General features: G+C 46.4%; 4 protein-coding genes across 20 annotated transcripts in view; 2 read left to right on the top strand and 2 right to left on the bottom strand.

Moving 5' to 3' along the window:
• The window catches only part of EHBP1 (EH domain binding protein 1), a 366,236-nt gene extending 358,869 nt beyond the window's left edge, over positions 1-7,367 (top strand). For all 10 annotated transcript variants that reach the window (XM_019433536.2, XM_019433609.2, XM_019433691.2 and 7 more), the window contains 2 exons: positions 5,925-6,039; positions 6,268-7,367. In XM_019433536.2, coding sequence (XP_019289081.1) covers positions 5,925-6,039; positions 6,268-6,358 — 206 coding nt within the window. In that variant the 3' untranslated portion in view covers positions 6,359-7,367. The remainder of the gene's footprint in view (positions 1-5,924; positions 6,040-6,267) is intronic.
• LOC128773409 (uncharacterized) lies at positions 6,039-9,059 on the bottom strand. Its single transcript, XM_053889958.1, has 2 exons — positions 7,363-9,059; positions 6,039-6,301 (listed from the first exon to the last, which is right to left on the bottom strand). Exon 1 carries the CDS (start codon positions 9,057-9,059, stop codon positions 8,367-8,369), a length of 693 nt encoding a protein of 230 aa, XP_053745933.1. The 3' UTR covers positions 6,039-6,301; positions 7,363-8,366.
• Positions 9,060-10,649: 1,590 nt separating this feature from the next.
• LOC128773410 (translation initiation factor IF-2-like) lies at positions 10,650-12,539 on the bottom strand. Its single transcript, XM_053889959.1, has 5 exons — positions 12,333-12,539; positions 12,142-12,249; positions 11,965-12,057; positions 11,156-11,664; positions 10,650-10,881 (listed from the first exon to the last, which is right to left on the bottom strand). Exons 1-5 carry the CDS (start codon positions 12,537-12,539, stop codon positions 10,650-10,652), a joined length of 1,149 nt encoding a protein of 382 aa, XP_053745934.1.
• Positions 10,875-18,828, top strand: OTX1 (orthodenticle homeobox 1). Of its 8 annotated transcripts, none has more exons than XM_053890725.1 (7): positions 10,875-11,079; positions 11,676-11,827; positions 12,189-12,259; positions 12,913-13,211; positions 13,855-14,061; positions 15,110-15,261; positions 16,526-18,828. In XM_053890725.1, the coding sequence occupies exons 5-7, from the start codon at positions 13,965-13,967 to the stop codon at positions 17,342-17,344; spliced, it is 1,068 nt and encodes a 355-aa protein (XP_053746700.1). In that variant the 5' UTR covers positions 10,875-11,079; positions 11,676-11,827; positions 12,189-12,259; positions 12,913-13,211; positions 13,855-13,964; the 3' UTR covers positions 17,345-18,828. The 8 variants fall into 8 exon arrangements, with proteins under 8 accessions (XP_053746700.1, XP_053746701.1, XP_053746698.1 ...); XM_053890726.1 differs by having other exon boundaries at positions 12,999-13,211; XM_053890723.1 differs by having other exon boundaries at positions 12,189-13,211.
• Positions 18,829-27,788: the final 8,960 nt, after the last annotated feature.

The raw sequence follows: 27,788 nt of genomic DNA on the forward strand, positions 1-27,788 counted from the left end.
TTTTACCTTAATATTTAATTGATGTCAACACTGAAATATGTCTGCAATCTACTATAGTTCTTAAGATCCCAACTCCTATTAAATGAATATTCAGGCAAAGATTGACATAAGAGATAAATGAAACACTTTCATTCTTTTCATAAAGCTTTTAAATGAATTATATAGTAATCCATGGTTCATAACATCAGTAAACATCAGCTAGCTTAACTGTGGCATTTACTATATGTGATTAAAAAAAAAAAATTCTTATGTGTTTAAGAATGCTGTTCTCCTTACACCTTTTAGTTGAAAATGTCTTATAGTTCAAAGATGTCTACTTAAAAACTAATCCTTTTGGGCTCTGTAAAATGGACCTTTTGTCTAATCAATGCAAATTGATTTTCCTATTCTATATTGACCTCTTAACCCATTGACTGTCCATAGTAATTTCCTTCTTTACCTGATAAGGTACCTGATCCATAATAAGCCAATTCTAATTAGTTTAGAAACTAGAAATTTAAGTTTTAAGGGAAAGCCAAATGAAACCATATATATTTTTAAATATGTCAATTAATATTGTGATTAAATAAACTATATGCTATTTATCTAAATGTAATCTTATCCATGTATAAAGGTTTTATTTTTAATTACTTTTGTATCTGTAATCTCATTTGATAAATATGACTGACAACATTTGTATATCCTCATTTAGAAATATGATTTACCTTATTTAAAAGCCTTCAGATAACTAGTTTCCTTCAAATGGCTATCCAAATGTATCAAATTATAAATTGATAATGACTATAGAATTTGTCAAAATTATTTGAGAAGTTCTGTGAAACTTGCCACTGAAATAAAACGCACAGGTATGCTAAATGGTATTTTTCCTCTTGATAAAATTTTTGTAGTCATGGTGTAGCCTTTAAAAGAGATTGGAAAGCTAAATAGTTGAAAAGTGGGTATAGCAGATACTATTTATATGGCATATATATGTATGTGTAATATAAAATGTATGTATATATAGTATGTATAATGTATGACTCATTATACAGTTTATTCTTTATAGATTCATTATACATTACACTGAATACAGAGTATTAAAAACACTCTCTCATGTATAGTAAGTTAAATTATCCCAAAAATACAGCTTGATACAATACAGTTGACTTTTAAGGCAGATAATGCTTCTGTCCCCAAACCAGTATTATTACCAAATACCATCTTAAAAGGAGAGCCATGATACATTTAAAAGATCTCATTTTTATGGGCAGTCCTGTCCCTATATACCAAACCTGCAGTCTTGAATAACTTAACATTTTATCTGCCTTTTCTTCTACATATCAGTATAAAGTCATTTTTAAAGAGGGGGGGGGAAGTGTTTTTCTTCTTCAAACACCTTTAATACAATTGGTAGTTTTGTGAGGTTTTGTGAGGTTTTGTTTTATTGTTTAATTAAGGTCACTGTTCCATATGTGATTGTGCCAGTTTCTGTTGCTGGTTGAGGGAAAAAAGAGACTTGAGGAAAAAAGCAGCCTGTTGATGACAAATAAAGACACTTTGTTAGTAAGAGGCCTGTCCCACTAGCCTGGGCAGTGCATGGGCTGGGCTGTCCTAGACAGGTACTGACTGCGTGATGATCAGTTCTGTGAATACAGTGTCCTCTGAGCCAGCCTTTAGAATGTATGCACATACAGTTCAGTAGCCTTTTGGAGTGTTAAAACCCACAGAAAAACACATGAATAGGCAACACTAGTTGGTTTTGTTTTGCCTTCCTTTGTTTCAAGGTTCATTCCTCTTTTCTTTCCTGTATCTTCTATTTAGTAGCCATAAGATGGATTTCATAATAAGTAAACTAAAATATTTTCAAATAAATCTGCTGCTAAAACCATTTACCAGGAGAAAAGCACAGAATGTTAATAGCCATATAGCACATTGAAAGAAATATGAACAGCTTGGTTGAGAGGGAAAAAAATTCAATATATCCATTCTTCTGAAAATCCATAATCACTTTGGCCTGTTTTTTGCCTTTTTTTTCCTTGAGGTGTTTTTCATAGCAGGAGTTTCACTCTACTGAGCTAAGTTGTAGGATCCCTTAAGCTAACAAACATCTTTTAGATACTTTTCCTATAGTTTTTTTGTTCCAGATTATTTAATGCCCCCTTAGGAAAGATAAATTCATTTCTGCACACATTGGGGTGGGCTTTTAGAAAGTGGTGTGTTCATTTTCTGCACAAGAAATGGATCTTCTCTAGGATTTTGTACATCTTGATTTATTCTTGGCTTAGAGTTTGAAGTGGGTGCTCTTCTAAAGGGATTTATGCATAGGTTCACTATTTTTGTAGTTATGGTTTATATGATAAGCTTTTTATATTTAAAATCAATATGTAATCCTGTGGAGGAGCTTATCCCCTAAAACCCCATTTGTAAATCTATTTTAGCTTTGTTACACAGCACAGCCACAGTCTTCCATAGATTGATTAGGTACAGCAGTAGAATCCTATCAAATGGCCTGCTCTGATGATGATGCAAACTCTTTCAGGATTGCTAGTTGACTGGAACTAAAGATAAGACTTGACTGCAATCCCCCAATGTGCTCTTTACAAAACTAGTGTTAATTTTCATCAAAGTGCCAGGCTTATTTATAGTGGCAAGGTTGAAGGTTTACTACAAGAACTTTAGGTCCTTTCTATCGAAGTATTTATAGGTATTTCTTTTGCCTTTTTTCCAAGGTAATTATCAACTTCAGCAAATAAACTCAATCGGGGAATGAATAATTGGCCCTATATATAAAAAACAGATTTTTAAATTAACAAAACAGCTCAGTGCAGATGGACATAAACAGAATCTCTTTATTTCAACACTTTGGCTCAAATGCAGCATCAAAACTTAATCCTATTTGTTGCAAGAGGATATGGCTTTTGTAGCAAAAGTACACTGGAATCTTTAAATTAATCAGAAGCTACATTGTAGTCTGTTCAAGTCAAAGTCAGTGTATCTAGCTAGCTGTGACTGGTGTTATAGATGAGTAATCCTTTCTTAAAATGCATAACAGGTAACACATAGACTTACATGCAGGTTTTTAAAACATGACATTACATCTAGGTGAAGCTATTAAAAGGGAATTTAAAAAATTTTTAAATTTAGGCATGAACATACAAATGTAAATCTTGATCAGTTTTAAAGATATTATTAAATTTTTCTTTAAATCATCAAAATAGTTTACTTAACTTCCCAAGTCAGCATTCAAATATGTGTGTGTGTGTGTATAAATATACTCCCATGAGAAAGCAAATGCCAAGTAAAAGTAGTCTTGCTAGTATAAAATCTACTCACTGCACATAGCTATTTCCTCTACAGTTGACTAATATTTTGTAGATAGATACTAATGTAGCAATGACAAATTTAATATGAGAAATCCTTAAATTTATGCTGCAACATTTTAAATTCTAATGTCAGTTAAATTTGTGAAATGGTGAAAATAACCTAAATATTCATAACTAAAAAATGTTTTTGTTATTGTTACAGAAATGTCATTATTGAACTAGGAAAAAGTTAAGATTTTTAAAAATTATTCAATACTTAAGTGGTTAAAAAAGAAAATTTTGTCTCATCCATAGTGTTAAAGCCTTATTTATCTTGATATTTCTAATTATTAATTAAAGCTTTAAAAGTGACTGGTCAAGTACAGAGAAGGAACAATTTAATTAAGAAAATTATAGGTCTGTTAAAATTTATTTTTTCTTGGTTTTAAAAATTTCTATAATTTTCAATTTAATTATATTTTTTAAGTGTATGGTAGAGGAAATTTATTTCCCAGTTGTAAAGCTCTTATCAAAATGTTTTGGAAGAATTATAAAGCATATAATATGAATGATTTCTTGAGGTTGAAAGTAGAAAAATTAATATTCATCAAAACTGGTAATCTTAATAATTATAAAATTTAGTTACAAATCTTCTACAAATTTAGCAGATTTTTCTCTGAGTTGATATTTCTAGAACTACAGTTACCTGAAATTAGACTAGATGACCTTAAAGATCTTTCCAACTGGAGTGTCTATTAATTTTTCTGCTGTGTAGAGTAAGACTGATTAAGAACAGGAGTCAGATTAGAAAATTGTCTAGCATTCCTGACCACAGTTGCATTTAAATCCAAAGAATAAATTGTGGTAGATATGGCTTTTCTTCAGTGTTGCTGTTTTGTTATTATTTTTGTTAATTCTCATATTCAGAAAAAACTTTTCCATAGTAATAGTTTTACTCCTTCCCTTGCTATAGAATATTTCACTTCTCTTTTTACAAGAACGTGTAATGTGACCAGTTATTTAATGTCCTTATTTGTGTAATTTTTGTATCAAATGTGGATAATTAATACATGGCATGTTTCATATGTATATATGTATGTATGTATTTGAGCTTATAAAGAAAGGAATAGTGATAGAATTGAATAAGCCATTCTAGCTTTTTGCTGCTATTCTAACCTTTATTGCATGATGATGCATCTAATTTTTAATTTGTAAATACAAGATAGAATTCCCTCTAGCACCATTTGCTTTCATAAAGCTGCTGAGCAGTTTGCTGTCTTGAATAAATTTTGCTTTGGAGGGGGTCGGGGGGATTTGAACCAGCACATTCTTGTGTGGTTTGTGAAGATTCACATGGTAACCAGCGGTGTGCATTGTTAGGTTTATCTGAATAAGCACCAGCCATGTGAGTTTTAACATGATTGCCCAGGGCAATGGAGAGAGAAGAGAGAAACCCGAAAGGATTGCACTCCTCTCTGTTTTTTTGGAAAGTGCATTTGCTGGGGGAGGGGGCTGCATGAGTCAGTGCAGTGGCCAGGGTTGGTTTTTTTTTTTTTTTTAAAACTGGTGTCCTGTTTCCCTCTAGGTCCTCATTTGTTCTGCTATCTGCCTCATCATCTACTTCTTCTTTTCATTGTTTACCTTCCTAATGAGGGAGGCGGGGTAGACTGGGGGTTGATTGACAGCTACAAGCCCTTACAGTCTGGCCAGAGAGCAGTTGGCTTTGGTTTTAAAAGTGCTTTAAATGTTCGATTTGGTCCTGTTTTTATTAAACGAAACTGCTGCTCATCTTAAGGAAATTACCAGACCAGCGAAGATTAAGAAATATATTATGGGGTCCTAAAACCTTCAAAAACCCTGCCACTACCCATGGAAAGCGCACTGCCCATCGGATTTTCCAACCTTTAACGTGGGGTTTCAAAAAGAAGTATGTAATTTTTCCTTTGCAAAAGTGCTTTGATTTTAAACCACCCAGCAAACCTCTCCAAAAGAAAACTGGCTGTGATGCGATCGAGAGCTGCAGTGTAATATTGCAGAGCAAATTTATTTTTTACTTCAAAGAAAAATGCTAATTAGCCGATTCACTACTTTTAAAGTTATTGTGAAGCATATGGCGCCCAGTGTGAGATACATCCAACTGCTAAAATAGAGCGAAGAGGAAATTAGCGAAGAATGGGCTGTATGGGGTGAGCATGGGGGTGGGGGAAGAAGGATAGGTTCTCAAGCAGATTCTCCAGCGTTTTCAGAGTGATTTTTATCGCCCATCTCTGCTTCCCGCCCCCTCATTTATCCACCCCCCCCCCCCCCCCCCACCAACCCTCGGGCTGATCTCTTCTGGGCCTCCGGCTCTCCCTACCCCCTCTTTGGCAAAATCAGGTGCGCACCTCCGGCTGACAACCGGCTCACACCTGGCCTCTTTTGCAGGTTCCAGCCCAGCCGTAGCCATCTCCATCTGTGAGAAATATTTAGGAATTGGGGTTTTAGGGTGAAATCCTCTTCAGGACGGCCATTACCCCATAAAACACTAGTTAGTGGTTCTGTAACATGGTTTGCGGAGAGATACAGGGCAACTGGAAAAGGCGGGAAGGGAGGCGGGTTTGCCAAGGTCTTGCGGGTGGGTAACGAGCCTCCCGTCCTCTGCAGACTGGCAGAAAACCGAGGCCCAGAAGCGACGCGAGCAGCTCCTGCTGGATGAGCTGGTGGCCTTGGTGAACAAGCGCGACGCGCTCGTCAGGGACCTGGACGCGCAGGAGAAGCAGTGAGTGGGCAGTGGGGTCGGGGGTCGAGTCTCTGCCGCCAGCCGAGGGGCCGAGAAGTTTGTGGAAAGTTCAGTCCAGAGGTCTGGAGTGGGCCGGGGGCAGCGCCCCCCTCCCAGTGCTGGCCCCAGGATTCTTATTCCCGCTGGGGCTCAGATTGCGGGGTGAGAGGGGAGTGCAGCTCTGCCCTCCACGTAGAAAAATAAATGTATTTCCTGTTTGACTTCCAGGGCTGAAGAAGAAGATGAGCATTTGGAGCGAACTCTGGAGCAAAACAAAGGCAAGATGGCCAAGAAAGAAGAGAAATGTGTTCTTCAATAGCAGCCGGACCAGAATCTCCCAATATTTTAATCCTGGGTCCCCCGACCAGAAAATGTCAGATTCGTTGTTGATTTAAAACTTTTAACATTTTTGGGGGGCTGGATTGTACTTCTTTACCACCACCCCCACCCCTTTTCCTCCCTCTTTGCCAGATAATATACAAAACTCCAAAATAGCTTTGTTTAAGGATTTGTGTGTGTATGAGTTAATCATTTTCTTGAAATCATGTGAAATAAATTTGCACAGATACCTTGTGAGTGATTGGTATTGAGAGTGTTCAAGAGGCTGTTCAAAGAAAAAAGAAAAAAAACCTTTCTCTTATTATTTTCCCCTCAGTTTTTGATGGGAGGAAAATTTGGAACATTTTTGTTGTTGTTGTTGTTGTTGTTGTTGTGTTAATAGCATAAATGGTGGGGAGGGGGGTGGAAGTGGGGGTAAGAAAAATGTCATGAATGATTTTTTTTCCAGTCCTGCCATATGTAACACTTGACTCTGTTACCTAAATTTTATAGTTAGATCATATTCAATCTACTTATTAAACTGTGTTCTATTTACCAGTGGGATTTTCTGCAGTTGTTTTGCATTTCACTGTAAGGATAATAGAGTTCCTGTCCTCTGCTTTCCTTAGAGGATGGCCCTTTAATGTAGCCTGAGACAAGTCCTGTGATTTGAAGGTGAGCTGTGAGGATGGGGCTAATTGACATGCATCAGTTTACAAAGACGGTCTTATCATCTGAGAAAGCGCCATCTTTTGCTCTGGATAATTATTTATTACATCTAGCTTGGTTCCTACATTTTGTTGGGTCTCAACATTGGCTCAAGAATGCTGTTAATATTTATTCTGTATTGATAAAAGTCTGTCTTGCCACTATGAGTAAGTCCCCCAATTAATATTTTCTTCTCTAGCATAGCACTGTCATTTTTTGTGTGAAAATGGTTATCTGTTTATTTATTACAATACTGAGTCATATATAAATTTTCAATAAAAGCAGAAACTTTCTTACCTTAACCACTGCTGATACTTCCTTGCAATGAAAACTTGACACTGGTTTGAGAAGTTCCTGTATCCATAGGACTTCATGTGGGAGAAAATGGTCCTCTTGAATGCAGAGCAGGTACTAGGCTGTATTTGGAGCTGAGTAAGTTTATACGATCCCAAAGGGGCCCTGCTGACACACAAATGCGAACTGAAATACAATTAGTCATATTTTTCTTAAGCAGTGTAAACTATTCTCTTTTGTCAAGAAGGGTCATCTCTGTTAAAGATTTAAGGAAATTTGTGATTCCACGGCACTGAAAAAATGCTAATAATATCTTGACGAATTTTCCACGTTATTTTCAATTGTTAATAATGTTGCACTCATTAGGAAAAATTATGACTTCTGATAACCTGCAAATCTGTAGGTGCTGAAGTGAAAGAAAGAAAGGTTATTGTCGGCAGGGAGGATACATGCGTGCAGGTGTGTGTATGAGATGAGGGAAAGGGAACTTTTAACAAGAAGTTCTAGGCTACAGAAAAAAATTGGCGATTTTATGGTAGTTTCCATCACTCCTCTAAGAGGTGTCCGAAACAAAGCAGGCTCGTTCAACAAGTCTAGAGACAGAGAAAACAGTCCTCTAGCATTTATACTTTAGCCTAGATCACACATACATATATGTAAATATACACACAAATCTTCACACACACACACACACACACACACACACACACACACACAAATCGCGTTCGAAAAGTAGACAGCCACCTTCAACTGGCCAGTCTTTCAAAATGATAAAACTTCCTACGGTAGAATTTCTTCCTAACAAGGATTGAAGTTACTGGAAAGTTATCAGAACTAAATGAAATTGAGTTTTTGTCCTCTTTATTCAAGTAAGAGAGCGGAGCTAGCTGCCGCTCTCTGGGGGAAGCTCTCAGAACCCTACTCTAACCCCTGGGAAGCAGGCAGATGAAATCGCCAGCCCCAAGCAGCCTGGGGCTTGGGCGGCCAGCATCACCGTCCCATTTACGCTAGATTCGGGGAAGCTTCCCTCCCGAGGAGACTCGCGGAGAGGCGGCTCCCCCACGCCGCTTCCGACCTGTCAAGCGACAAACCTTCCCCAGCCCCACATTTGCTGTCCCTCCTGCCCCAGTCCCGAGCCTCGCGGGGTTTCCATTTGGGCTGCTGTGTGGCGCCCGCACGCCCCGCAGCGGCGGCGGAGCGCGGACCCCTGGGACTAGTGGGGTCAGGCCCGGGGCGAAGGCGCCGCGTCCCGATTTCGTCGCGTTGTGCCCAGAGGTTGCCCGCCGAGCGCAGGCGCAAGCCCAGCGTGCCGAGAGGCCCGGAACCAGAAAGCCCGCGCTGCGGGAAAAGAAGCTATGGGCCCGGGGGTCGCTGGGGAGGAGGAGCATTGGCAGCAGGCTGGCTGGGGCACAGCCCGCAGGCCGATGCAGAACTTCCGCCCCTGGCCGGGATCCCACGACCCCGGAGCCAAAACCCCTCCCACTGTCCCAAGTGTCCCCCAGAGTCTGGCCCGGCCTCGAGGTCACCTGGGTGCTGGATCCGGGTCCCAGGGCCCAACTCCCACTCCCCCTCCACGGCCCGGGGGCCTCGAGCTGGGTGGACGTGCTCTCCCTCCGGGATGCCCCCCTCTTCCCCTCCCCGCCCTGCGGCCATTGCTGGAACGGTCGCGGCTTCTGGCCCAGCGTCTCCCACCTGGACATTTGCCTAGCGACGGCCGCCTCAGTCCTCCACGCCGCGTACCAGAAACTTTCATCTCAGACTGTCTCCCTCTCAGCACTCCTCCCTCTCCCTCTCTTTCTTTTCTTAATCCCGGGATTTTATGGGTTGAGCATTAAGAAAATTCGCCTGCAATTTGGGATTAGATAAATACTCTCATTAGGGGGGTGGGGGGACTGTGCTACTTGATACCTCCCAACTTCCCCGAGACCGTGGCAGCATCTGGAAGCGAGAGCGCTGGACTCCCGCGTGGCGGGCCCTGGGGACTGCCTGAGCACATTCCAGCGCGCACAGCAGCCCCACCTCTCCGCGCCGGACCTCGGCCCCGCGCTGCAGCTGCAGGCGAAACAGGGCGCGGAGGAGGCAGGAGTGCGAGAGGTTGCGGGGCTGGGACACGGACATGCACCCCGGCACCGGACGGCTATACCCAGGCACAGAGCGCGCAGGCCTGGGCTAGGGCAGCGCCGGGCTGAGGACGCAGACGCTTTCGCCGCGCACTCCAGGACTCCCGCATAGCCTTCCCTCACAAACTAGTGCCCTCGTGCCCGCGCCTTTCCCCAGAACTGAAGGCGCGGGTGTATTTCATTTCTTTCTTTAAGCCTTTGCACCATCGCAGGGGCTCTGAGCCGCGGGCCTCGCGGGCTACTACCCGCGGGGGCCTGCGAGAGCCTAAGTTGTGTCCCCGCCCGGGTCAGCGCCGCGCTCTGAGCAGTTTCTTTCCCGTTAAAGCTTTTTCTTTCTCATGTTTTTTCCTTTTCTCTCGTTCTTTTATTGTTCTCTCTCTCTCTCTCTCTCTCTCCTTCTTTCCCTTTTGTGAATGGGCTGCGGTGTCTTTGTTCTGGAGAGAAGCGCCCGTGTCGCTGACTTTTGTGAACCAGAGAAGGATCTTGTAAAACCTCCTTTTCTCCTTCATACTCCTCCACTCCCACCCCTCCTCCTTTGCCCCTTTGATTAGATGTTCCCTCATCGTCCAAAAAAAAAAAAAAAATGTAATTTCGTTGGTCTGGCGGCCACTTTCTTTGAACATTAGCTCGCTTTCAGCTCCAACTTCAATTAGAAGGAGTTGATTTTGAGAGATCAACAAAAGAACCGACCAAAGCCTTATTAAAGGTCCTAAGAAGATCTCCCGGGTCCTTTGAGAAGCAGTTAAGGAAACAGTGTGCCCTCCATCATATTCTGTTACCGTATTTTATTCGGACTCCAAAGGAAAGTGTCGCTTGGGGGAGGGGGAAGCACTTTGATGAGCGGCGGCCGCGGCCCCTTTTCACTCAGCGGGCTCCCCCTTCCTTCTCCTCCTCCTCCTCCTCCTCCTCCTCCTCCTCCTCCTCCTCCTCCTCCTCCTCCTCCTTCTCCTCCTCCTCCTCCTCACCCAGAGCCCAGTCCGCTCTCGGTGCCCGACCTCGCGGCCCCGGCAGCGCTGGCGCTCCCCACCGCGACGCGCCTGGCGGCTCCTTGACTGGCCCTTACACTTACTCCTGTTCAAACTTTTCACTCCGCCTGTTGGGATGGAGGGGAGGGGGGATTAGGAAAAGGAGTAGGAATTCCTCGAAAGGGAGTAAAGTGGCGCCTAATATTCAGAAGGAGGTGCCACTTACACGAATTGCCTTGCTCAGGGTTGGGGCGAAAACATATTTTGGGCGCTTTGAAAAGTCCACACAGGCACACGGGTTTGAGAAGTTTGTTCGGCCGGGAAACGGGCTTCGCCAGTACGAACAATCCGGGGAAACCCCAGAAGGTTCCTTCAGCGGTATGTGAGAAAGAAATTGAGGGCAGGGGTCTGTGGCCACGTTTTCCACCAGACTGTCCCTGGTAGAAGGAGATCGGGAAGAAGACAGAGAATGAGTATGAAAGAGAAAGTTTCCTTCCTATCAGAATCTTTCGATTCAGAAGCAGTGTGTGTGTAAGGGGTAGCAGACGCTGGCTTCCAACATTTCAGAAGAAGCGTCTAAGATTTGCAAACACCCTTCGTGGGGACTGTGAACCCCAGGAGACACCGAGGAGTAGGTAAGTGGCGGAGCCTCCCCTGCGGGTGCCGTTCCGGGCGCGGGAATCCCGAGGCGCTGAGGCGGGATCTGCGCACCTAGAGCTGCTCCTGCGCTCGGCAAAGTAGCCTGTGCCAGCACGAGCCGCCCGCGGCGTCGGTCTGCAGGTGGCGGCGCGGTGAAAGAAGACGCTGGGGCCCGCGGCGCCGCGAGAGGGTCCGGGGGCCCCCTCCACTCCAGCCCGCGGCTCCGGAATCCTCGAGCCCACAGCCGGGCCGCCGAGCCGGGTGGCGCGCGGGAGAGAGAGAGGGAACCGGTTCTCCAGCACCTCGCCTCCTCTCTGCCACTCCCTGCCGGGCGCCGAAAGGGCGAGGGAAGGGCGGGGACCCCGGGGCGGCCTCAGGACCGGCGTCCCTCTCTGTGGACGGGGCTCTGGCGCAGCGTTCGCTGTCTTCGCCTCGCTCTGCGCGGCGTTTGCCAGCCAAGCCCTGGAGTTAGCGCGCCACCGGGGCGGGGCGGGCGGGCGGTGAGGGCGGGGTGCAGGGGGCGGAGGAGGGCGGGGGCGCACGGAGGTAACCCCCGGCTCGTGCTGCCATTGCCCGGCTCCCTGTCACTCAGCCCGCGCGGGGCCGGGGATTGGCAGCATAGCCCCGTTACGCACTCACCTCGCGTTCACATACCCGGGGAGGGCAGTAGAAAGGTGATCAATCTTCATCAGGCTACATTTCCAATCACCTAAACAACCCGGCAAGACAAGCCACTCCGACAAGGTAAATCGCTCGATTTATTTAGTTTGCAAAGTGCCTCTGCAGGACTTCCCCAGCCCCCACCGCCTCCACGTTGTACCGGGAGTGCAACTGCAACCGCGAGCCACCTCCCAACTCTGCCCCTTTCACCCCCACCCTACCCCTTGCGGCCCCTCGGCGCGGTCCCGGGCGAGGTAGTGTCTCGGGAACGCGTAGGGCTTTGCCAACAAAGTGTCTGTGCAATAAAGTGAAACCTGGAGGGACACGCACAAAGCCACTGGAAAGAAAGAGAAGGAAGGAGGGAAGTTGGGAAAGAAAGAAATCCAGGGATCCTAGACCAGCCGCTCGGCCCGGCGAGTAATTCCTGTGCCGCTCTGTTTTGCAGGTTGGCTGCCCCGCGCGGGTCTGTGTGAGGGCGCGAGGTAGATGGTGAGCGGCCCCGGCAGCTGAGGGCAGGTAAGGAGAAAGCCGTGGGGCCGCCCTAGACTCCGGGAGCTCGTCGGTTGTTCTTACCTCCCCTTCCTCAAACGGGCCCCCGCTTCCTGGGTCCCCGGCAGGTGGGCGGGGCTGGGGAGCGGCCTCGCTCCCCTCTTGGTGTGCGGACGACCCGAGATCTCTGCGTTGGCCCCGCGCCCCCTCCCCCGCCTCCTCCGAAGTAACCAAGTGCTAAGTTTGAAGAAAGTCTTTGAAAACTCACGCTGCAGCCTAGCAGAGACGCCGCGTTTTGACGTCCCATTCTCTTTGGGCCCTGGAGCCCTGGCTGTTTCCCTCTCTTACCCTTCCCTGCAAACTGTGTTCCCCCAGCCCAGACCGTGGGTCCTGATGGATAGGAGTGGGTGGCTTCTTTAGCTCTTACTGCTCTCCCTGAACTCCTAGCCCGGGGCCCAGGCCTGCTTTGGATTCCCGCGACGCGGGGTGAAGCGACAGGTACCCCGGGGGGCCCCGGTCCCACTCCCCCAGCTCTATTTCCTACCCTCTGGGAATAGCGCCTCTGGTTGGAGGCAACCGGGGAAGCGAGGCTTCGACTTTCCAGTGCGGGTCAGCGCGAGCTCTGCCGCCGAGGCCTACTTGTCTCAATCGGGTTATGGGGCCGCGGGTTCATCTAGTAGGATAGGCAGGGAGTACACGAGAACGCTGCACTGAGGCCTCCCAAATCCGTGAGACCTTTTGGGGAGCTCGGCGGGTCACCTTTCAGCCTCCGCCGGGACGACATTGTCCGCAGCCAGGACCGGGCAGAAAGAAGGACCCGCTCGCATTCGCGAAGAAGGGCCTGCGGCGGTGGCCAGGCGCCCCTGACCTCCCGCCGCGTCTTAGAGCCGCCACCTCTACAGTGGCCCCTTCTGCGTCTTCTGGCCGCCTCTGCGGGCCCTGGGCCTGTAACTGCGGTTAAGGTGTGGTGGGATTCCCGGTGAGCAATCTTTCAAAGTCTGGGCACAGAGAGGTTAACTAGAGGGGTGGCTGTGGGCTCTGGGGCCGGGACCCAGTGGCAGAGACCTTTGAAGGAATGTATTCCTCTAAGTGGGTAATGCATCTCAGAGAGGCCCAGGCACTGCCAACTCCCCGAAGTGCCTCACCTTGGCTCTCTGGAGCCTCTACCTTTTGGTCCCGCTTTCAAAAACGTTTGAAACAAAAGGAAACAACCCCTTATGCCCTGGGCAGCCTGTCTCACTGGCGCGGAGTAAACGTTTGCTTTTGCAGTATTGAGGCCTGCTCCTACCAGACCAGAATTTTGCCTAGACTTGGGACCTTGTACACTCCGCCTTTCAGGCTCTGACCTTTCCAGCTTAGCCCTGCTTTTAACCTCTCCTCACTCTTAGTGACGTCCTAGGAGTGTCTTTTGCCCTTCCAAGTGCGAAAAGAGTAGATGATGATCCTGAAAAGCTTACTTTTTTCAAAGAAGCTGTGGTTTTTAGACTAAGGCCTTATAGAGCCGAGTTGACCGCCTCCCGAAGTTCCGTAGCCTCCCCATTCCGTGGCTCCTTGCTTCAGACAAGACAAGGAAGCCGAGATGGCTCCCAATCACTGTTTACATGTGTCTCCTGTCTCCATAGGCCGGGCCCCCAGGCGCCAAAGAGCTTGAAGGACTGCGCAGTGGGAGCCCCGCACTGCGCCAGGCCCCGGCCCCCTGGATCCGTCGGGGCGCCTCCACCCAGCTGTTAGCATGATGTCTTACCTCAAACAACCCCCATACGGCATGAACGGGCTGGGCCTGGCCGGGCCAGCCATGGACCTCCTGCATCCTTCCGTGGGCTACCCCGGTGAGCACCGGTACCCGTCCCCAGCCCCTGCAAATCTTGGGGATCCCCAGACTCTGAGTTTCAGCACACATTTTTGTCGCTGAGCAGGCCCAGGGAGCCGGTTGGCTAGTATGCCTACAATGCACCACAGGCTGCAGGCTCACAGGGCAGTCACCGCTGGGTGAACTGGGCCTGGGCAGTGAAGTAGTGTAATGTGTGTTTTCCCAGCCTGGCCACACGGACAACCTGTTTCCTGTTGTGGTCCCACCAGCAGCACAGGGAGCATTTACCTCGGGCAGTTTCCCATGGGCGGCCTTTTTTTTTTTTTTTTGGTGTGTGTGTGTGTGTGTGTGTGTGTGCGCGCGCGCGCGCGCGTGTGTGTGTGTGTGTGTGTGTGTGTTACTATGTGTATCTATTCCTCCCCCCCCCCCGCCCCCCCCCCCCCCCCCCCCCCCCCGCCAATATTGAGTGAGGATTCTGGACACTCTCTAGGCCCTAACAGGAAGAGCCAAGATTTTCTCAAGAGAAATGACTGGCAGAGATGAGGAAGAGGGGTTCTTTCTCCCTAATTAAATAAATTGTCCTCTACATGGGTCGTTTGCACCAACTTTTGCACTGCGGATGTGGAGAGCCTGAGCAGAATCCTGGCTTTTTGTTTGGTTTTGTTTCCTAGCTCCCACTCCTTCACCCCCATGTATTCTTTCGGAAAGTGTTTTCCGGGTGGTGTTTCTGAGCACCCCTTCACCATCCTCCAGCCAGGGGGTGTGTTGGGGGCAAGGGGGTGAAAACAGGGAGATTATATAACTTCTTTTCCGTTCCTAACCTCTGAGAAGTAGGGAAGGGGGCAACTCTAAAGTCTTGAAGACCCACTGGTTCTCAGTCGCACACATGTACTTTCTCCCACCTGTGGCCTCTCAGGCTCGCCTCCCGGGGGAGTTTTTCTTTCGCTTGGAGCTCTGCTCTCTTTTGCAACGGCCTCGCACAGGGCCTGCCTGGGGCCTATCTGCGTCCTCTAGCGTGGGTCCGCGTGGCCACCGCTGACCCGAGGCGCCCCCGCGTGTCCCCTCAGCCACCCCGCGGAAGCAGCGGCGGGAACGCACTACCTTTACACGCTCACAGCTGGACGTGCTCGAGGCGCTCTTCGCCAAGACTCGCTACCCTGACATCTTCATGCGCGAGGAGGTGGCGCTCAAGATCAACCTGCCGGAGTCCAGAGTTCAGGTGTGCGCGCCCAGGGCTCCTGGGTCAGGGTAGGGGCTCTGGGACTAGTTGGAGAGGGCCTGGGAAGGGTGGTCTGGTGTGGGGCGGGCTTACAGACTGGGCAATTCCTGTCAGACTCCCCCTAGCGCTCAGCCCGGGCCTGGAAGAGGGGCAAAGTCAAAGGCACTAGCTTAGAGCACTGGATTCGGCCCTTGGTCCCAGGGCGCCTTCGGTATTGAAAATCCTTTTTATGATTTTGGGAATATAAGCAAGGTTTCCTAACGTAAAGTGCCCAGAGGGCCCGACACATGCCCCTGCTTCTTCGGCCATTCCAGGATTTGGCAGTTTTCTTTGGGGTCTTGAATTGTGCCTTCGCACTTGCCTTGCATCCCGGGGATCCTGGAAATGGAAGAGTGGAGCTTGGCCAGAGCCTGGTGCCCTGTCGGAGTGCGCTCCCTGGGTGGCGCAGGTTTGATTAGATGTTTCCTTTGCCCAGAGAGGATGCCGAACACAAAACCCGGCTACCGGCTTTGCTGTTTCTGTTTTTGCGGTGAAAATACTGTTTGGATTATAACTCAGAACTCTCCTCAAGGGCCTTTTATCTTGCCTGCTTTCCCTCGAGGCTCGAGAAAGAACCAAGAATGTTGTGCCATGTACCAGGGCCCTCCAAGAGAAGTGAGAACTTTGTCCCATTTGGTTCCCCACTTGGAACCAAGAAGCCCAACGAAATTCTGCTCAGGCTTCCTTCCCTAGTCCCCCGAGTACTGCCTCTGTTCAGCCTCCCCGCCTTGCTCCTGCATCCGCTCAAATTCTCGCTTTGCCCAACGCTGGGCCTCCAGGGGACGACTGCCTCCCACCTCAGACTTGGTGACTGTCCTGCGCTCTCCTTCGTGCCTCTCCGCAGTTTCCTCAGCTCTATTCATAGAAGACAGGGCCTCCAAACATACATGAGGCTGTTGGGAAGCAGCCAACAGCAGAGTTTAGACATGGCTGAACTTCTGGCTGGACAGACGCGAATGTTCCGCCCTAGGGCAGAGTGGCGCTGGGGGTGGGGAGGTGCACGTCCCTACTTTGCCAGAGGAGGATCTTTGATCTGAAGGTTGGGGGAGGGCTGAGGAGCTGGGAACGCAGGGGCAGGGGCTGGCCCGGTGGGAGATGAGGAGGGGTGGAGGCCGCCGTTGGAGAGGGATAAGAGATCCTAAGCCGGGCGGTGGGTACAGGGGCCGGGGAGTAGCAGGCTCTACTCGCCCCCCTGACACCCTCTCCCTGACTCGGCCCGCTGCAGGTCTGGTTCAAGAACCGCCGTGCCAAATGCCGCCAGCAGCAGCAGAGCGGGAGCGGGACCAAGAGCCGCCCAGCCAAGAAGAAGTCGTCCCCGGTGCGGGAGAGCTCGGGTTCGGAAAGCAGCGGCCAGTTCACGCCTCCCGCTGTGTCCAGCTCCGCCTCGTCCTCCAGCTCAGGATCCAGCGCCTCCGCCAACCCAGCGGCGGCAGCGGCGGCAGGCCTGGGCGGGAACCCGGCGGTGGCAGTCCCGTCGTCGTTGAGTACGCCGGCTGCCTCATCCATCTGGAGTCCGGCCTCCATCTCGCCGGGCTCAGCGCCCGCGTCGGTGTCAGTGCCCGAGCCCTTGGCCGCGCCTAGCAACGCGTCGTGCATGCAGCGCTCGGTTGCTGCAGGCGCCGCCTCGGCTGCAGCCTCTTATCCCATGTCCTACGGCCAGGGCGGCAGCTACGGGCAGGGCTACCCCGCGCCCTCGTCTTCCTACTTTGGCGGCGTGGACTGCAGCTCCTATCTAGCGCCCATGCACTCGCACCACCACCCGCACCAGCTCAGCCCTATGGCACCCTCCTCCATGGCCGGCCACCATCACCACCATCCGCACGCGCACCATCCGTTGAGCCAGTCCTCAGGCCATCATCACCACCATCATCACCACCACCACCAGGGCTATGGCGGCTCAGGGCTCGCCTTCAACTCTGGCGACTGCTTGGATTACAAGGAGCCTGGCGCCGCCGCTGCTTCCTCGGCTTGGAAACTCAACTTCAATTCGCCCGACTGTCTGGACTATAAGGACCAAGCCTCATGGCGGTTCCAGGTCTTGTGAGCCCAGGAGTGGGAGGAAGAGGAGATGAAACGCAACTACCTGCGCCCTCCGTGGTCCCCGTCCTGTTGCTGCTGCTGCACCGCCCGCCTTTGCCTCGGCTTCTGCAGACCTGAATTTTCATGCCCCTGAAAGATGCCCTTTGCCTGCACTGCCGCCCTCATCTTTCTGCCACTTTGTTTGGGGGATGTGCAGACCCGCCCACCCCTTGGAGGAGGGGACAGGTGCTTTGGCTTGGCCCACAAGTTCTATATGGGGAGAGCTGTGTGCTCTCTTCCTCATCCCCTAACGAACTCCTAAGTCACTCTCCTCTGGTGTTTCTGGGCAGTTATTATGCACTTGCAGCCTTCGGAGGCTCTTGCTCTGACTCTGTTTGAACCGTACACTTTTATTTATTCTTTCTGGACACTGGAATCACTAACTGGCATGTGTCTGCCCACTGGAGTGCACCCACACTCTACCCCAAATCAAAACAACCACTAAGTGTTTCTCGCTTGCAGACTACCGCCCCTTCAGCAGCCCTCGGTCCCGCTCCCCGGCTGCAGGCCAGAGCTTTCCGGCGTTTTCTCCTCCCCAGCGGGATGCGCTGGGGCACGGCTGGAGGGAGGAGCGCGTCCCTAGTCTCTCGCGCACAGCCCCGCCCTGCGTAGAACTGGCTCAAGCTTCCGCCTCGGCGGGAATGCTGTACAAAGTCGGGTCCGTTCCAGGGACCATTTAAACTTTTTAGTTGCTGTCGGTTGAACTGAGCATATCTCGTCTTAGCGCCCAGGAAATAGAACTTTAAGATATATACAGCATATATATACATATATATACATACATATATATAAAACAAAAGCAAAAAATATTTTCCCTCTGTCCCCCTTCCTCTCTTCCTTAAACGATGGCGCTTTTATTTTTTCAGTTGTTGCAAAGCTGTCCTGCTCTCTCACACCTTCTCCCTCTGTGTATTTATTAAAGAGAACCTTTTGGTTCCAGGAAGCTGGGCGCGGAGGATAGAGAGGGTCCGAGAGTGTGAAGGAAACGACCAAGTCAGGGTACAGGGGAGGGGGCTAGGCTGGGCGGGGACGCAGGGCTGAGCCCTTCACCCGGTCGAAGCACAGAGTCGCAGTTCCGGTGTAGAGACCAATCACAAAACAAAACAAAACAAAACAAAAAACAAACAAAAATACGGCATTATGGAAAAACAAACAAGTCAACCCAGGCCCCAAACCCTAGTTCCAATTCCTCTGTCGGCTTCTCTCTTTTTAAACAACCCTGTTTCGTCTAGTGAGTTTTTAGTGCACCTTCACTCTCCGAAATCTGCGGAGAGCCCGCGCCTGTGTATCAATTTTGGCTTTGGCCTTTTCGTCCAGTAGGTGGGAAAGTAATTTGTAAATTTGATTTGTCCGATGTGAAGATCACAAATTACTTGTTGAAATGTAAGGCAGTCCCCCTCCTCCCCTTTTATCTACATTATTTCCCGAAAATAAATGCAAATTAATGAACGGCTTGTCAGTGTTGCTCTTCTGATTCCAGCCCCCAGGTCCTGGTCTCGGGGAGCCTAAAAGGAGGGAAAAAAGTCCCGTGTTAATACCCTCGCGTGTTAACGACCTGTGGGAAGCAGAAGGCCAAATGATAGGGAGGGAGGACGTGGCAAAAGGAGTCTCCAGAGATGTTCTCTTAGGGAGTGTTCTCCCCTCCCAGTCAGGTCGGCCCCTTCCCGCGGGCGTTTTGACCCCGCATCCCCTCTCGCCATCCTGGACAGAGACAGGTGTCAGGACTCAATTCCCGAAGCAATTCCTTTCTCTTCAGAGGCAGGAACCTGGCACTGATTTCTTCACCCTAATTGCCTGCACCAGACAGAAGAGGGGGAGGGAAAGAGGGTCGGGAGGCGGGAAAGGATAGCTCTGTAATGCTTTCAGAGCTGAGCCAAAAGGAAAAGAAAACAAAACGACAAAAAACCGATCCGTGTCCTGCATGTTGGCAGCAGACAACCTTCCTTTCTGCTGAGCTGTCCCGCGTGGCTTCACGGCGGCTAGGGGATCCGAGTCATTCCTTCCATGTGCTAAGATGTCCCTCTAAACCCCCAGGCCCTTGCCATAAGTAGCCAAGTTATCTTTTGCGTATTGTGAAGTTTCTTTCCAACGCAAGCGTTAAGATCTAGGAAAGCCGACAAGGACGCGTTTCACTTTGGCAGGGGAAGAAGACTCCCCACTTGCAGCAGGGGGTCGGAAAGGACGGTTCCATCTTGTCCTGAGAGAAGACCAGGAAAGAGGTGGGGATGGGGTGGGATGATCCGTCCAGAAAACCCAGGGACCCGGAGCTGTCCAGATTCTGTTCGGCCCGAAACCTACTGGGTGTAAGGCCCAGAAGCTGCTCAACTTGCCCACGGACGGGAAGGAAATAAGGAAACAACGAAAAGTTTCCTGCGAAGTGACCAACACACCCTATTCTGTTTATTCCGTGTAAGACCTGAGAACACAACGCGAGGCTGGGTTTGGAGAACGAGCCCTCCCCTCAGAGTCCCGCGCGGAGCAAGGTCTTAGGGCCGCGAGCTCCGGTTACAGAAAAGCCTCTTCGGCCGCGTCCTCCCTCTGGACTCCGTAGGCCCGGCTCGGGCGCACTGCGCCTCCCCACTCAACAAACCCATTATCCCCGACTCAGCAGAGGCCCGCGGGAGGGCGCAGCCGCGGCCCGCCGGCGCCGCCCCCGGAGGAAGACCCCGAGCGCAGGGCCGGGCCGCGCCCGCGCGGGCTCCGCCTTGGGCAGCGCCTCCAGTTAAAGGCGGAGCCAAGGCCGACCCGCCGGGTGTGCAGTGGCCCCTCGGGTGCGGGGCCCGCACGTGCTGGAGAGGCCGGGGCGATGGCCGGAGCAAAGAGGCTTCCAGCCCGCGCTGCACGGGCCTGGGCACCCGGGTTGGAGGGCGTCCCGGGCGCTCCCCTCAGCCCAGCCTGCCCGTCCCGCCCCGGTTCACGCAGCAGCTGCCAGGGGCGCTAGAATGAATGGGGTGCTACGCTGCCCCCACCCGCAGTTCCGAGGCGGGTTCTGGGGGAGGGGGCAGCGGTCCTCTTGGCTGTTCGGGGGAATGACACCAGGAGACCCGGCTTTGCGCCTGCTCAGACAACTGTGTGGCCTCCGGAGCAAGGTACTCAAACCCTTGGGCCTCCGTTCGGTCGCATTTGTTAGTTGGCCCCGCTTGGCCTGGGGAGCTCCAGAACTTCACACTTGGGCCAAGTTGCTGGTGGGTAGGTCAGACCCGTCCCCGTGGCCCGGCCACTCGGCGGCGTCTAGAAGGTTCGGCGCCTGCGTACTTCAGCAGACGGGCCCCGGTGGCCGGGCGCGCGGAGACCCGGCGGGAGTTCCCGCCCCGGGGAAAGGAGGCTTCGAAAAGAGGCACGTGCTTCTCCCAGGGCCTCCCCGTCTGTGCCGAGGGCCCGTGGCGCTGGGTGGAAACCAGGAGCCCGAAGGCACTGGGGCACCGCAGGCCACCAGGGCGCGGGAGCTAGCGGGGAGAGGGGTGGGTGCGTGGCCGCGGCGGGGGCGGCCCGAGGTGGCCAGGCCGGGTGAGGGGAGGGCGTCCCCGGGCGGCGGCGGCGGCGGCGGCGGCGGCAGCGGGAGCGCGGAAGGCCCCTCCCGGCCCGGCCACCTGTTAATGGGCAGAACCGCTCTCATTCAGCTCGCCCTTCTCGGGAGGGGAGAGGTTTGTTCTGTTTGGGTTGGGTGTTCGTGACACAAGTGAGGCAACTTAAGGAGATTTAGCAACGCGAAGACAGTTGCTTACTCAACAGTTTTCTTTCGTTGAGCACCCAACGAAATCTTCGTGTTTTTTACTCCTAGTTTGTGTTCTCTGCTCAAACTCCAGGGGCAGAAAAGTCCACCCTGAAGTGAACACGTGTGAGGTGCCGTGAGGCGTAAAGGATAACTCCTATTGGTGATTTTTAAGGAATTTTAAAACATAAAACTATCGTGGGAGCACCGCATTCATTTCCTGAAGCTCTGAAAAGATTCAGTGAAGTAACCTCGTTTGTTGTAGAACTTTTCAGTCTTCAGTAGCTACTGAGAGTATATGGAGACGTTTCCCTAGATTGTGAAAACAGTGTTTTTGAGGGGAAAAAAAATCGTTAAAGCTATGGAGTATTTACGTGAGCGGGAAAGCAGGTAAAAAGACACTGTATGTCAGCAAATTCATGTGTGCTACATTATTGGGCTAAAAAAGCAGTGGTTTCATTTCTTGTGTCAAAAGAAAATTACTAGTTTTCTCATGTATGTGTTCAAAATAGCAGTTTCACAAATAAACAGATTTCTTTCGATTGTGAAGATAAATGATAAAACCACTACTTACTCTGGCAGAATTGTTATTGATGTTATTAATTAAGCCTTAACAGGCTCTCAGATTTTCTTTAGAAATACAGAAATAAAATTGTACCCGATATATTAAATGTAGTTAATATATACATTATTGGTAGAGAAAATCTGTGTCATTACTATTCAAGACCGAAAAAATCACTTGGCTTCTGATGCAGAATTAATTTAAGAACAGCAACAAGATATCTTTATGAAATTCCTTAATTGAAAACCTATCAAATTCTCAAGTTATTCTATATTTTCCACACTTCTTTTCCCTTCCCCCATACATTTTAATGTCTAAAATAAGAATGAAAAAAAAAACTGATTAGATTTAACTAAAGAATAGTTATATTCAACAATATAATATTAAAGTAGAAAGCAACTAAAAGGTGAATACAACAAGAAAACATCTCTATTGTCTTTAAGAAAGAACCTGTTTAATTAAATGTGTGGGTGTCTGGAATATGCTTTTTTTTTGAAAAGGAGAGGCTTTGCATTTAGCTGTGTTTAGTAAACCATTCCTGAAAAAGCAATTATGCCTTAATTATCTTGTTGATATTTACTGATATCTGAAAAAAGAATTGGATTGTTTTGTGAGGGAGGGGGACATGCCATTTTGACCTAATTGTTTAATCATGCTTTAAAAATGAGTTGGATTTCATTTAAAATACTTTGGGTGCAGTCTTTCAAAAGCCTGTGAAAATTAAAAATATTTTCCAAAAATCCTTCAGTAACTTAGGTGAAATGGCAGTTACATAATATAGACGAAGTGAAACTGCTTTTAATATATCTGATTATTTCTTAGGAAAAAATAAAGCACAGATGTGTACGTGTGTTCACAACTAAAATGTATATCTCTCTATTTATGAAATTGTACATTCAGGTTTCTAGGACTATTAGTTCAAAGATAAGGATATGCTTTAAAATATTTTGGAGTTCTTTCTAATCAAATAGGACTTAGCTCTATTTAATCAGTGGTGACCCATCATAATTTAACCATTGACAATCTATTGTGTTTCTAAAAATTTTACGCCTCCTATCCCCTTTGGACAATTTACTTGGTGGCTAATATAATCAAAGACACAAAGTTCCATTTCATTCCAAAGGTCATAAATACTTCATATTTCAAAGGTTAATCTTTATTGGACAGCTTATGAAACTGTTTTAGAAAATTTTAGAAATTCTTTTAACGTGGATTGTAAAATTAGGATATAAGGAGCTCGAGTCACATTTTTTTCAGGATTGAAGTGGAATATAAATAATAACTAATTTTGATAGTTTTCATTAAATTAATGAAAATGTAGGAATAAATGGCCTCTGATTCAACAACTTGGTGTCTAAAGAGCTTATAAAATATTTTTAGTATGCAAATATTCTCATGTATGTTCAAAGCTCTGAACACTTATGAGATATACCATCGTCTGTCATAGCTATTTAAATGTAGGAATCAAATTTTCTTTTTAAAGTTTACTTAAAAATTTTTATTGTGAAGTATACATAGAAAAGAAAGTGTAAAACATATGTAAACTTCAAGCAGAACAGAAAATTTACATGGAGGAACATGTTTTTAAATAGTTTGAAAAGTAGATTTGGGGTTGATTACAATACCAGTGTGTAAATTTGTTACATAAATTATGTCTGTGTTTTAGGGATTTTTGTTAAATCCTTTAGAATAGTGAGTACTAATATAGGGGCACCTTTTTAAGGCAGAAAAACAATTACAGTCGTAGGATGTAGAAGTTTTATAGGCCTTTGAAAATCTGTAGTTTCTTTTTTGATGGAAGAATTATGCTTTCTGTAGATATTTTTATCAAAGGAGCATCAAGGAAAAGTCTGTCATCTTGTTTCCTAAGCATGGATATTTGACCTTTATGCAGAGCTATAGCTTCAACTCTTGATTTCGTTATTGGTGACACTCAAATTCACATTACTAGCTCAGACCTATCTGTTGGACTTCATATACCTGTACATCCACTGAGAAGAAGCCACTGGATTTTAGCTCTTAGGATGTTAATGATATGATATCTGGGACTTGCTTCAAAATATAATAGAGGAAGAGAAGGAATGAGTGGAATATAGACAAAACCAGGTTAGCCATGAATGGATAATTGTTGAAGCTAATGAGAATACCTGTAACTTCATTTTACTAGACTTTTGTAGTTTAAATTTTTTTCCATAATAAAACATGGATAAAAATATGTGTTAGTTTGCTGAAAGTAGTTTTTGTAGTATGTTAAGGAAACTGACTCCATACTTCTGGAGTTCCTACAGTATAATTTGCATGTATTTTCTTTATCTGCTCTCAAGTCTTGCAAGGTTGGTTGGTGTGAGACTCAGAGTGGTTTGGTTATTTACTCAACATTACATAGATGGTAGGTGGCAGGCCTGGTACTCCGTCTTCAGATCCCATGTCTTTTGCTGTAAAAGCTACCTCAAATTTTCAGCATATTAGCAAACATTAATTAAAAGACCCCCAACCGTATCACTTGACAATCCAATTACCAGGTTATCAACAAAACATGCTTTATCTAAATTCGAGTTATAAAATTTGAGCTTTGGTAACTGAAAATTATTTCCTGGGACATTATTACCTTTATGTTTCTGAGCATCACTTCAATCTTTATGAGAGTTCATTAAGATTTTAATAGAGCATTAAGTGAGAGTACTAGTCTGATACCAGGTCTATCTACCCTTTCAGTTTCGTATCAATTTTAATTCCCTACTAATTGCTCATTTCTAAGTAATTTTAAAATTCCTTACTGGTTGGTTCATGTTTATGTGTTGTTTGCTCTTGATTGAATCCTTTTTGCTCCTTGGAATATTGCTTTGCTACATTATAGGAGTTCTAACCCAGAGAAAACTGTGTAAACCAGACAAAGAGTTGAAATTAGATTAATGGCTCTGTGTATGAGCCTTAATAATTTGTAAACAGATATTTGGGATCTTATATTCTAATTATACTAACTTAGGAACTTCTCTTTTCGAGTTTTGAAGTTTGTAGCTTAATTTTTTAAATCTCACTGGTAGCAAATACTGCCTTTTTAAGGGTAAATTTTATTTTTTCAGAGCCAAGTCTGAAATTTTAAAATGGGTTAAAAAGTTGAGTTAGAGAGATCACATCACTTCATAGATACAGGTTTTCTTTCCTGAAAAGCAAAAAGCAGAAGTCTTGTTTAAATTGTATCTTTATTGTTTCAGTTTTTAAAAACCCTGACCTCACCCTTGTATTCCTGCTATTGATCTCAGTCCTTCTCTTGCCTGATGTGAAAAATAAAGGTTGTTTGTTCATGTTCCTTAATGTTTGAAAGAGAAAACATCTAGCATCCATATTCTCCCTATATTTCCTCACTTGAGGCATAAACTGTATCATATACTCAGATTAGCACCTGTTAATTCCTGCATGCCTTTTTATTTCTACATTTGGAACTGAGATTCTCCCTGCCTCATTGTATTCCAATCAATAAAATAGCTAAATCTTTTATCCCAAGAAAGATTAGAAGTCAATGGGGGTCCTAGTGCTGAGAAAAGTCTAAGAGGTAGGACTAAGTTTTCCTGTACTGCAAGTCCTTGGCACGGTGCCAGACACAAGGTAGGTCTCAAATGAAAGAATGAAATCCAGTCATCAGCCTTGAAACAGATTTAAATGTAATTCATCTCAGATACAGAATTGTCTTTTTTTTTTTTTTTTTGTGGTATTCAGAGTTACTTCTGAATGAATTCAATAGCATGTTTTCTTAATCTCCTTTAATCGTCCTTAGGATCAAGACCTTTCTGGTTACTTCTCTTCTTATTATTACATCTCTTGTTAAATGTAGGACCATTTCAAAATTTAGTTCATTAAATTTTTTTAAGTTGCATATTTAAAAGTCCATAAAATTTATATGTACATTTAATCAAATGGTTATCAACTTAACGTCATGTAATCACCACCAGTGAGGTCAAAGAATAGAACATTGGGACTGCAGAATTCCTTGAGAATATCCCTTGCCCATTACAATCATTTTGGTCTCCTGTGAAGTAACAACTATCTTATTATTTATAGTAACTGTTTTCTTGCATTTCTCAATCACTGTGTATGCATTCCTAAACAATATGGATTTGTTTAGCCTATTTGAATTTTATTATGTTGTATTATTTATGAATAGAATTATATTGTGTCATTTTTGTAATTTTATTCCACTTAAAATTACAAGATTGATTCATGTTATTGTGTGTATCAGTAGCTTCTGTTTGTATGCTGTATAGTATTCCAATGTGTGAATATACCACAATTAATTGATCTGTTCTGTTGAAAGGCATTTGTCATGTTTCCAGTTTGGGATAATCACAGTGGTGCTGCTCTGAACATTCATATATGTGTATCCTGATGCACATAAAGATGCAAATCTCTAGAGTATATCCTAGGAGTGAAATTTCTGAGCCATAGGGAATGCATATTTTCTACTTGACTAGATATTGGCACAGGTTCCAAATTGGTTGCATTAATTTATATTCCCAAATAGTGTATGAGAATTCCAGTTGATCCATATCGTTGCCAAAGCTTCTTATTTTTAGACTTTTAAAAATTTTGTCAATATATTGGATATGTAATACCTCATTGTGGTTTTGATTTGTGTTTTCTTGACTAGTGGTGAAATTGAGCCCCTTATGTTTATTCGGGTATCTTTTTTGGTGAAGTGCCTATTCTTCTATTTTCCTTTTTTTCTATTAGATTGTCTACCTTTTTTTCTGATTCGCAAGAGCTCTTTACATATTCTGCAAACTAGTCCTTTGTCAGTTATATGTGTTGGACATAATTTCTCACTTTGTGCATTGTCCTTTCAGTCTTTCTTAGGGTGTTTTAAAGTAGCTGAATTTGTTGATCTTTTATGATTGGTGCTTTTTGTGTGTCTTATTTAGGAAATTTGTTCTCACTTCATGATCATGAAAATATTTCCCCATATTTTCTTTTAAAAGATTTGTTTCAAGTTTTGCCTTACATATTAATCATATGACTTTTTTTTTTTTGTAGTGTGCAGAATTTGGCAGCATTTCCTTTTCTTGAAACTTTATCTGCTTATATGACTGCAAATGTCATCTTTATGTTGATAATTCCAAAAATCCATATTCTTGGTATTGACTATATTTTTTAGCTGAGACCCTTATTTCCAACTGCCTCCTGGATCTCTTCACTTGAATGTCTTGCAAATACTTGCTGATATCTCAGTGTGTAGAGCTTACTTTTTAAACTTTGTTGTTTTCTGTTTACATTAAATCATCGTATAAGCCAAAGTACATGGTGGAATCTTTGACTCTTCTTTCTTTACCTTCTCCATCCAAATAGCCATCCTGTCCAAGTGATTCTACCTCCAAAAGGCATGTCAAATCCATTCATTCCCTTCTTTCCAGTTCCAGAATTACTGTGGAGAGTTCCACCTAGTCTGGTACAATAACCTTTTAATTGGTTTTCCTGCCTGCCTTCTGTTCCCCTTCTCTAGTCATTCACTTACACAGCCATAGAGTTTTCTAAGACACAAATCCCATCTCTTTCCTGGTTTTATGCTTTTTCATTGCCTTCATTATAACAAAAAATTCAAATTCCTTCTCATAGCTCCTACTATTACTCTGTAGGAATCTCATGTTTTAGCCACACCAGGCTTCTTACTGTTTCCCAAAGGAGCTGTGTCCTTGTGCCCTTTTTCATGTTGTTCCTTCTGCTTGGAACACTATTCCTTTTACCTCTTCTCACTGGGAAAATCCAGTTCCTTCCACCATCATTTCCAGAAAGAATTAATCCTTCTTTCCTCTGGGCTTCCCATAGTACTTTGGTCATACCTTTATTGCAGTACGTATCATAATGCTTTATATTTATTGATCTCTCATGCTAGACTATGAAGTTTTTGAAGACAGAGAATATGTTTTATTAATCTTATTTTTCTTAGAATCTAGCAATGCCTGCTACAAGATAGTAGTCAGTAAATACTTGAAGAAAAAAAAGTACTTGAAGAATTGTGTTAACTTTAAAAAAGAAAATAGAAATGTATGTTTAAAAATGTTGTTGAAAGAGTACAATGGGCTGTTTTCTGTGAATGGGTTCTAGCTGAAAAGATTAGAACCACACTGCTCTGGTCTAATGTGA

Source organism: Panthera pardus, unplaced genomic scaffold (genome assembly GCF_024362965.1).
Source record: "Panthera pardus isolate Hobbes unplaced genomic scaffold, ASM2436296v1 HiC_scaffold_25, whole genome shotgun sequence".
Classification (NCBI taxonomy): Eukaryota; Metazoa; Chordata; class Mammalia; order Carnivora; family Felidae; genus Panthera; species Panthera pardus.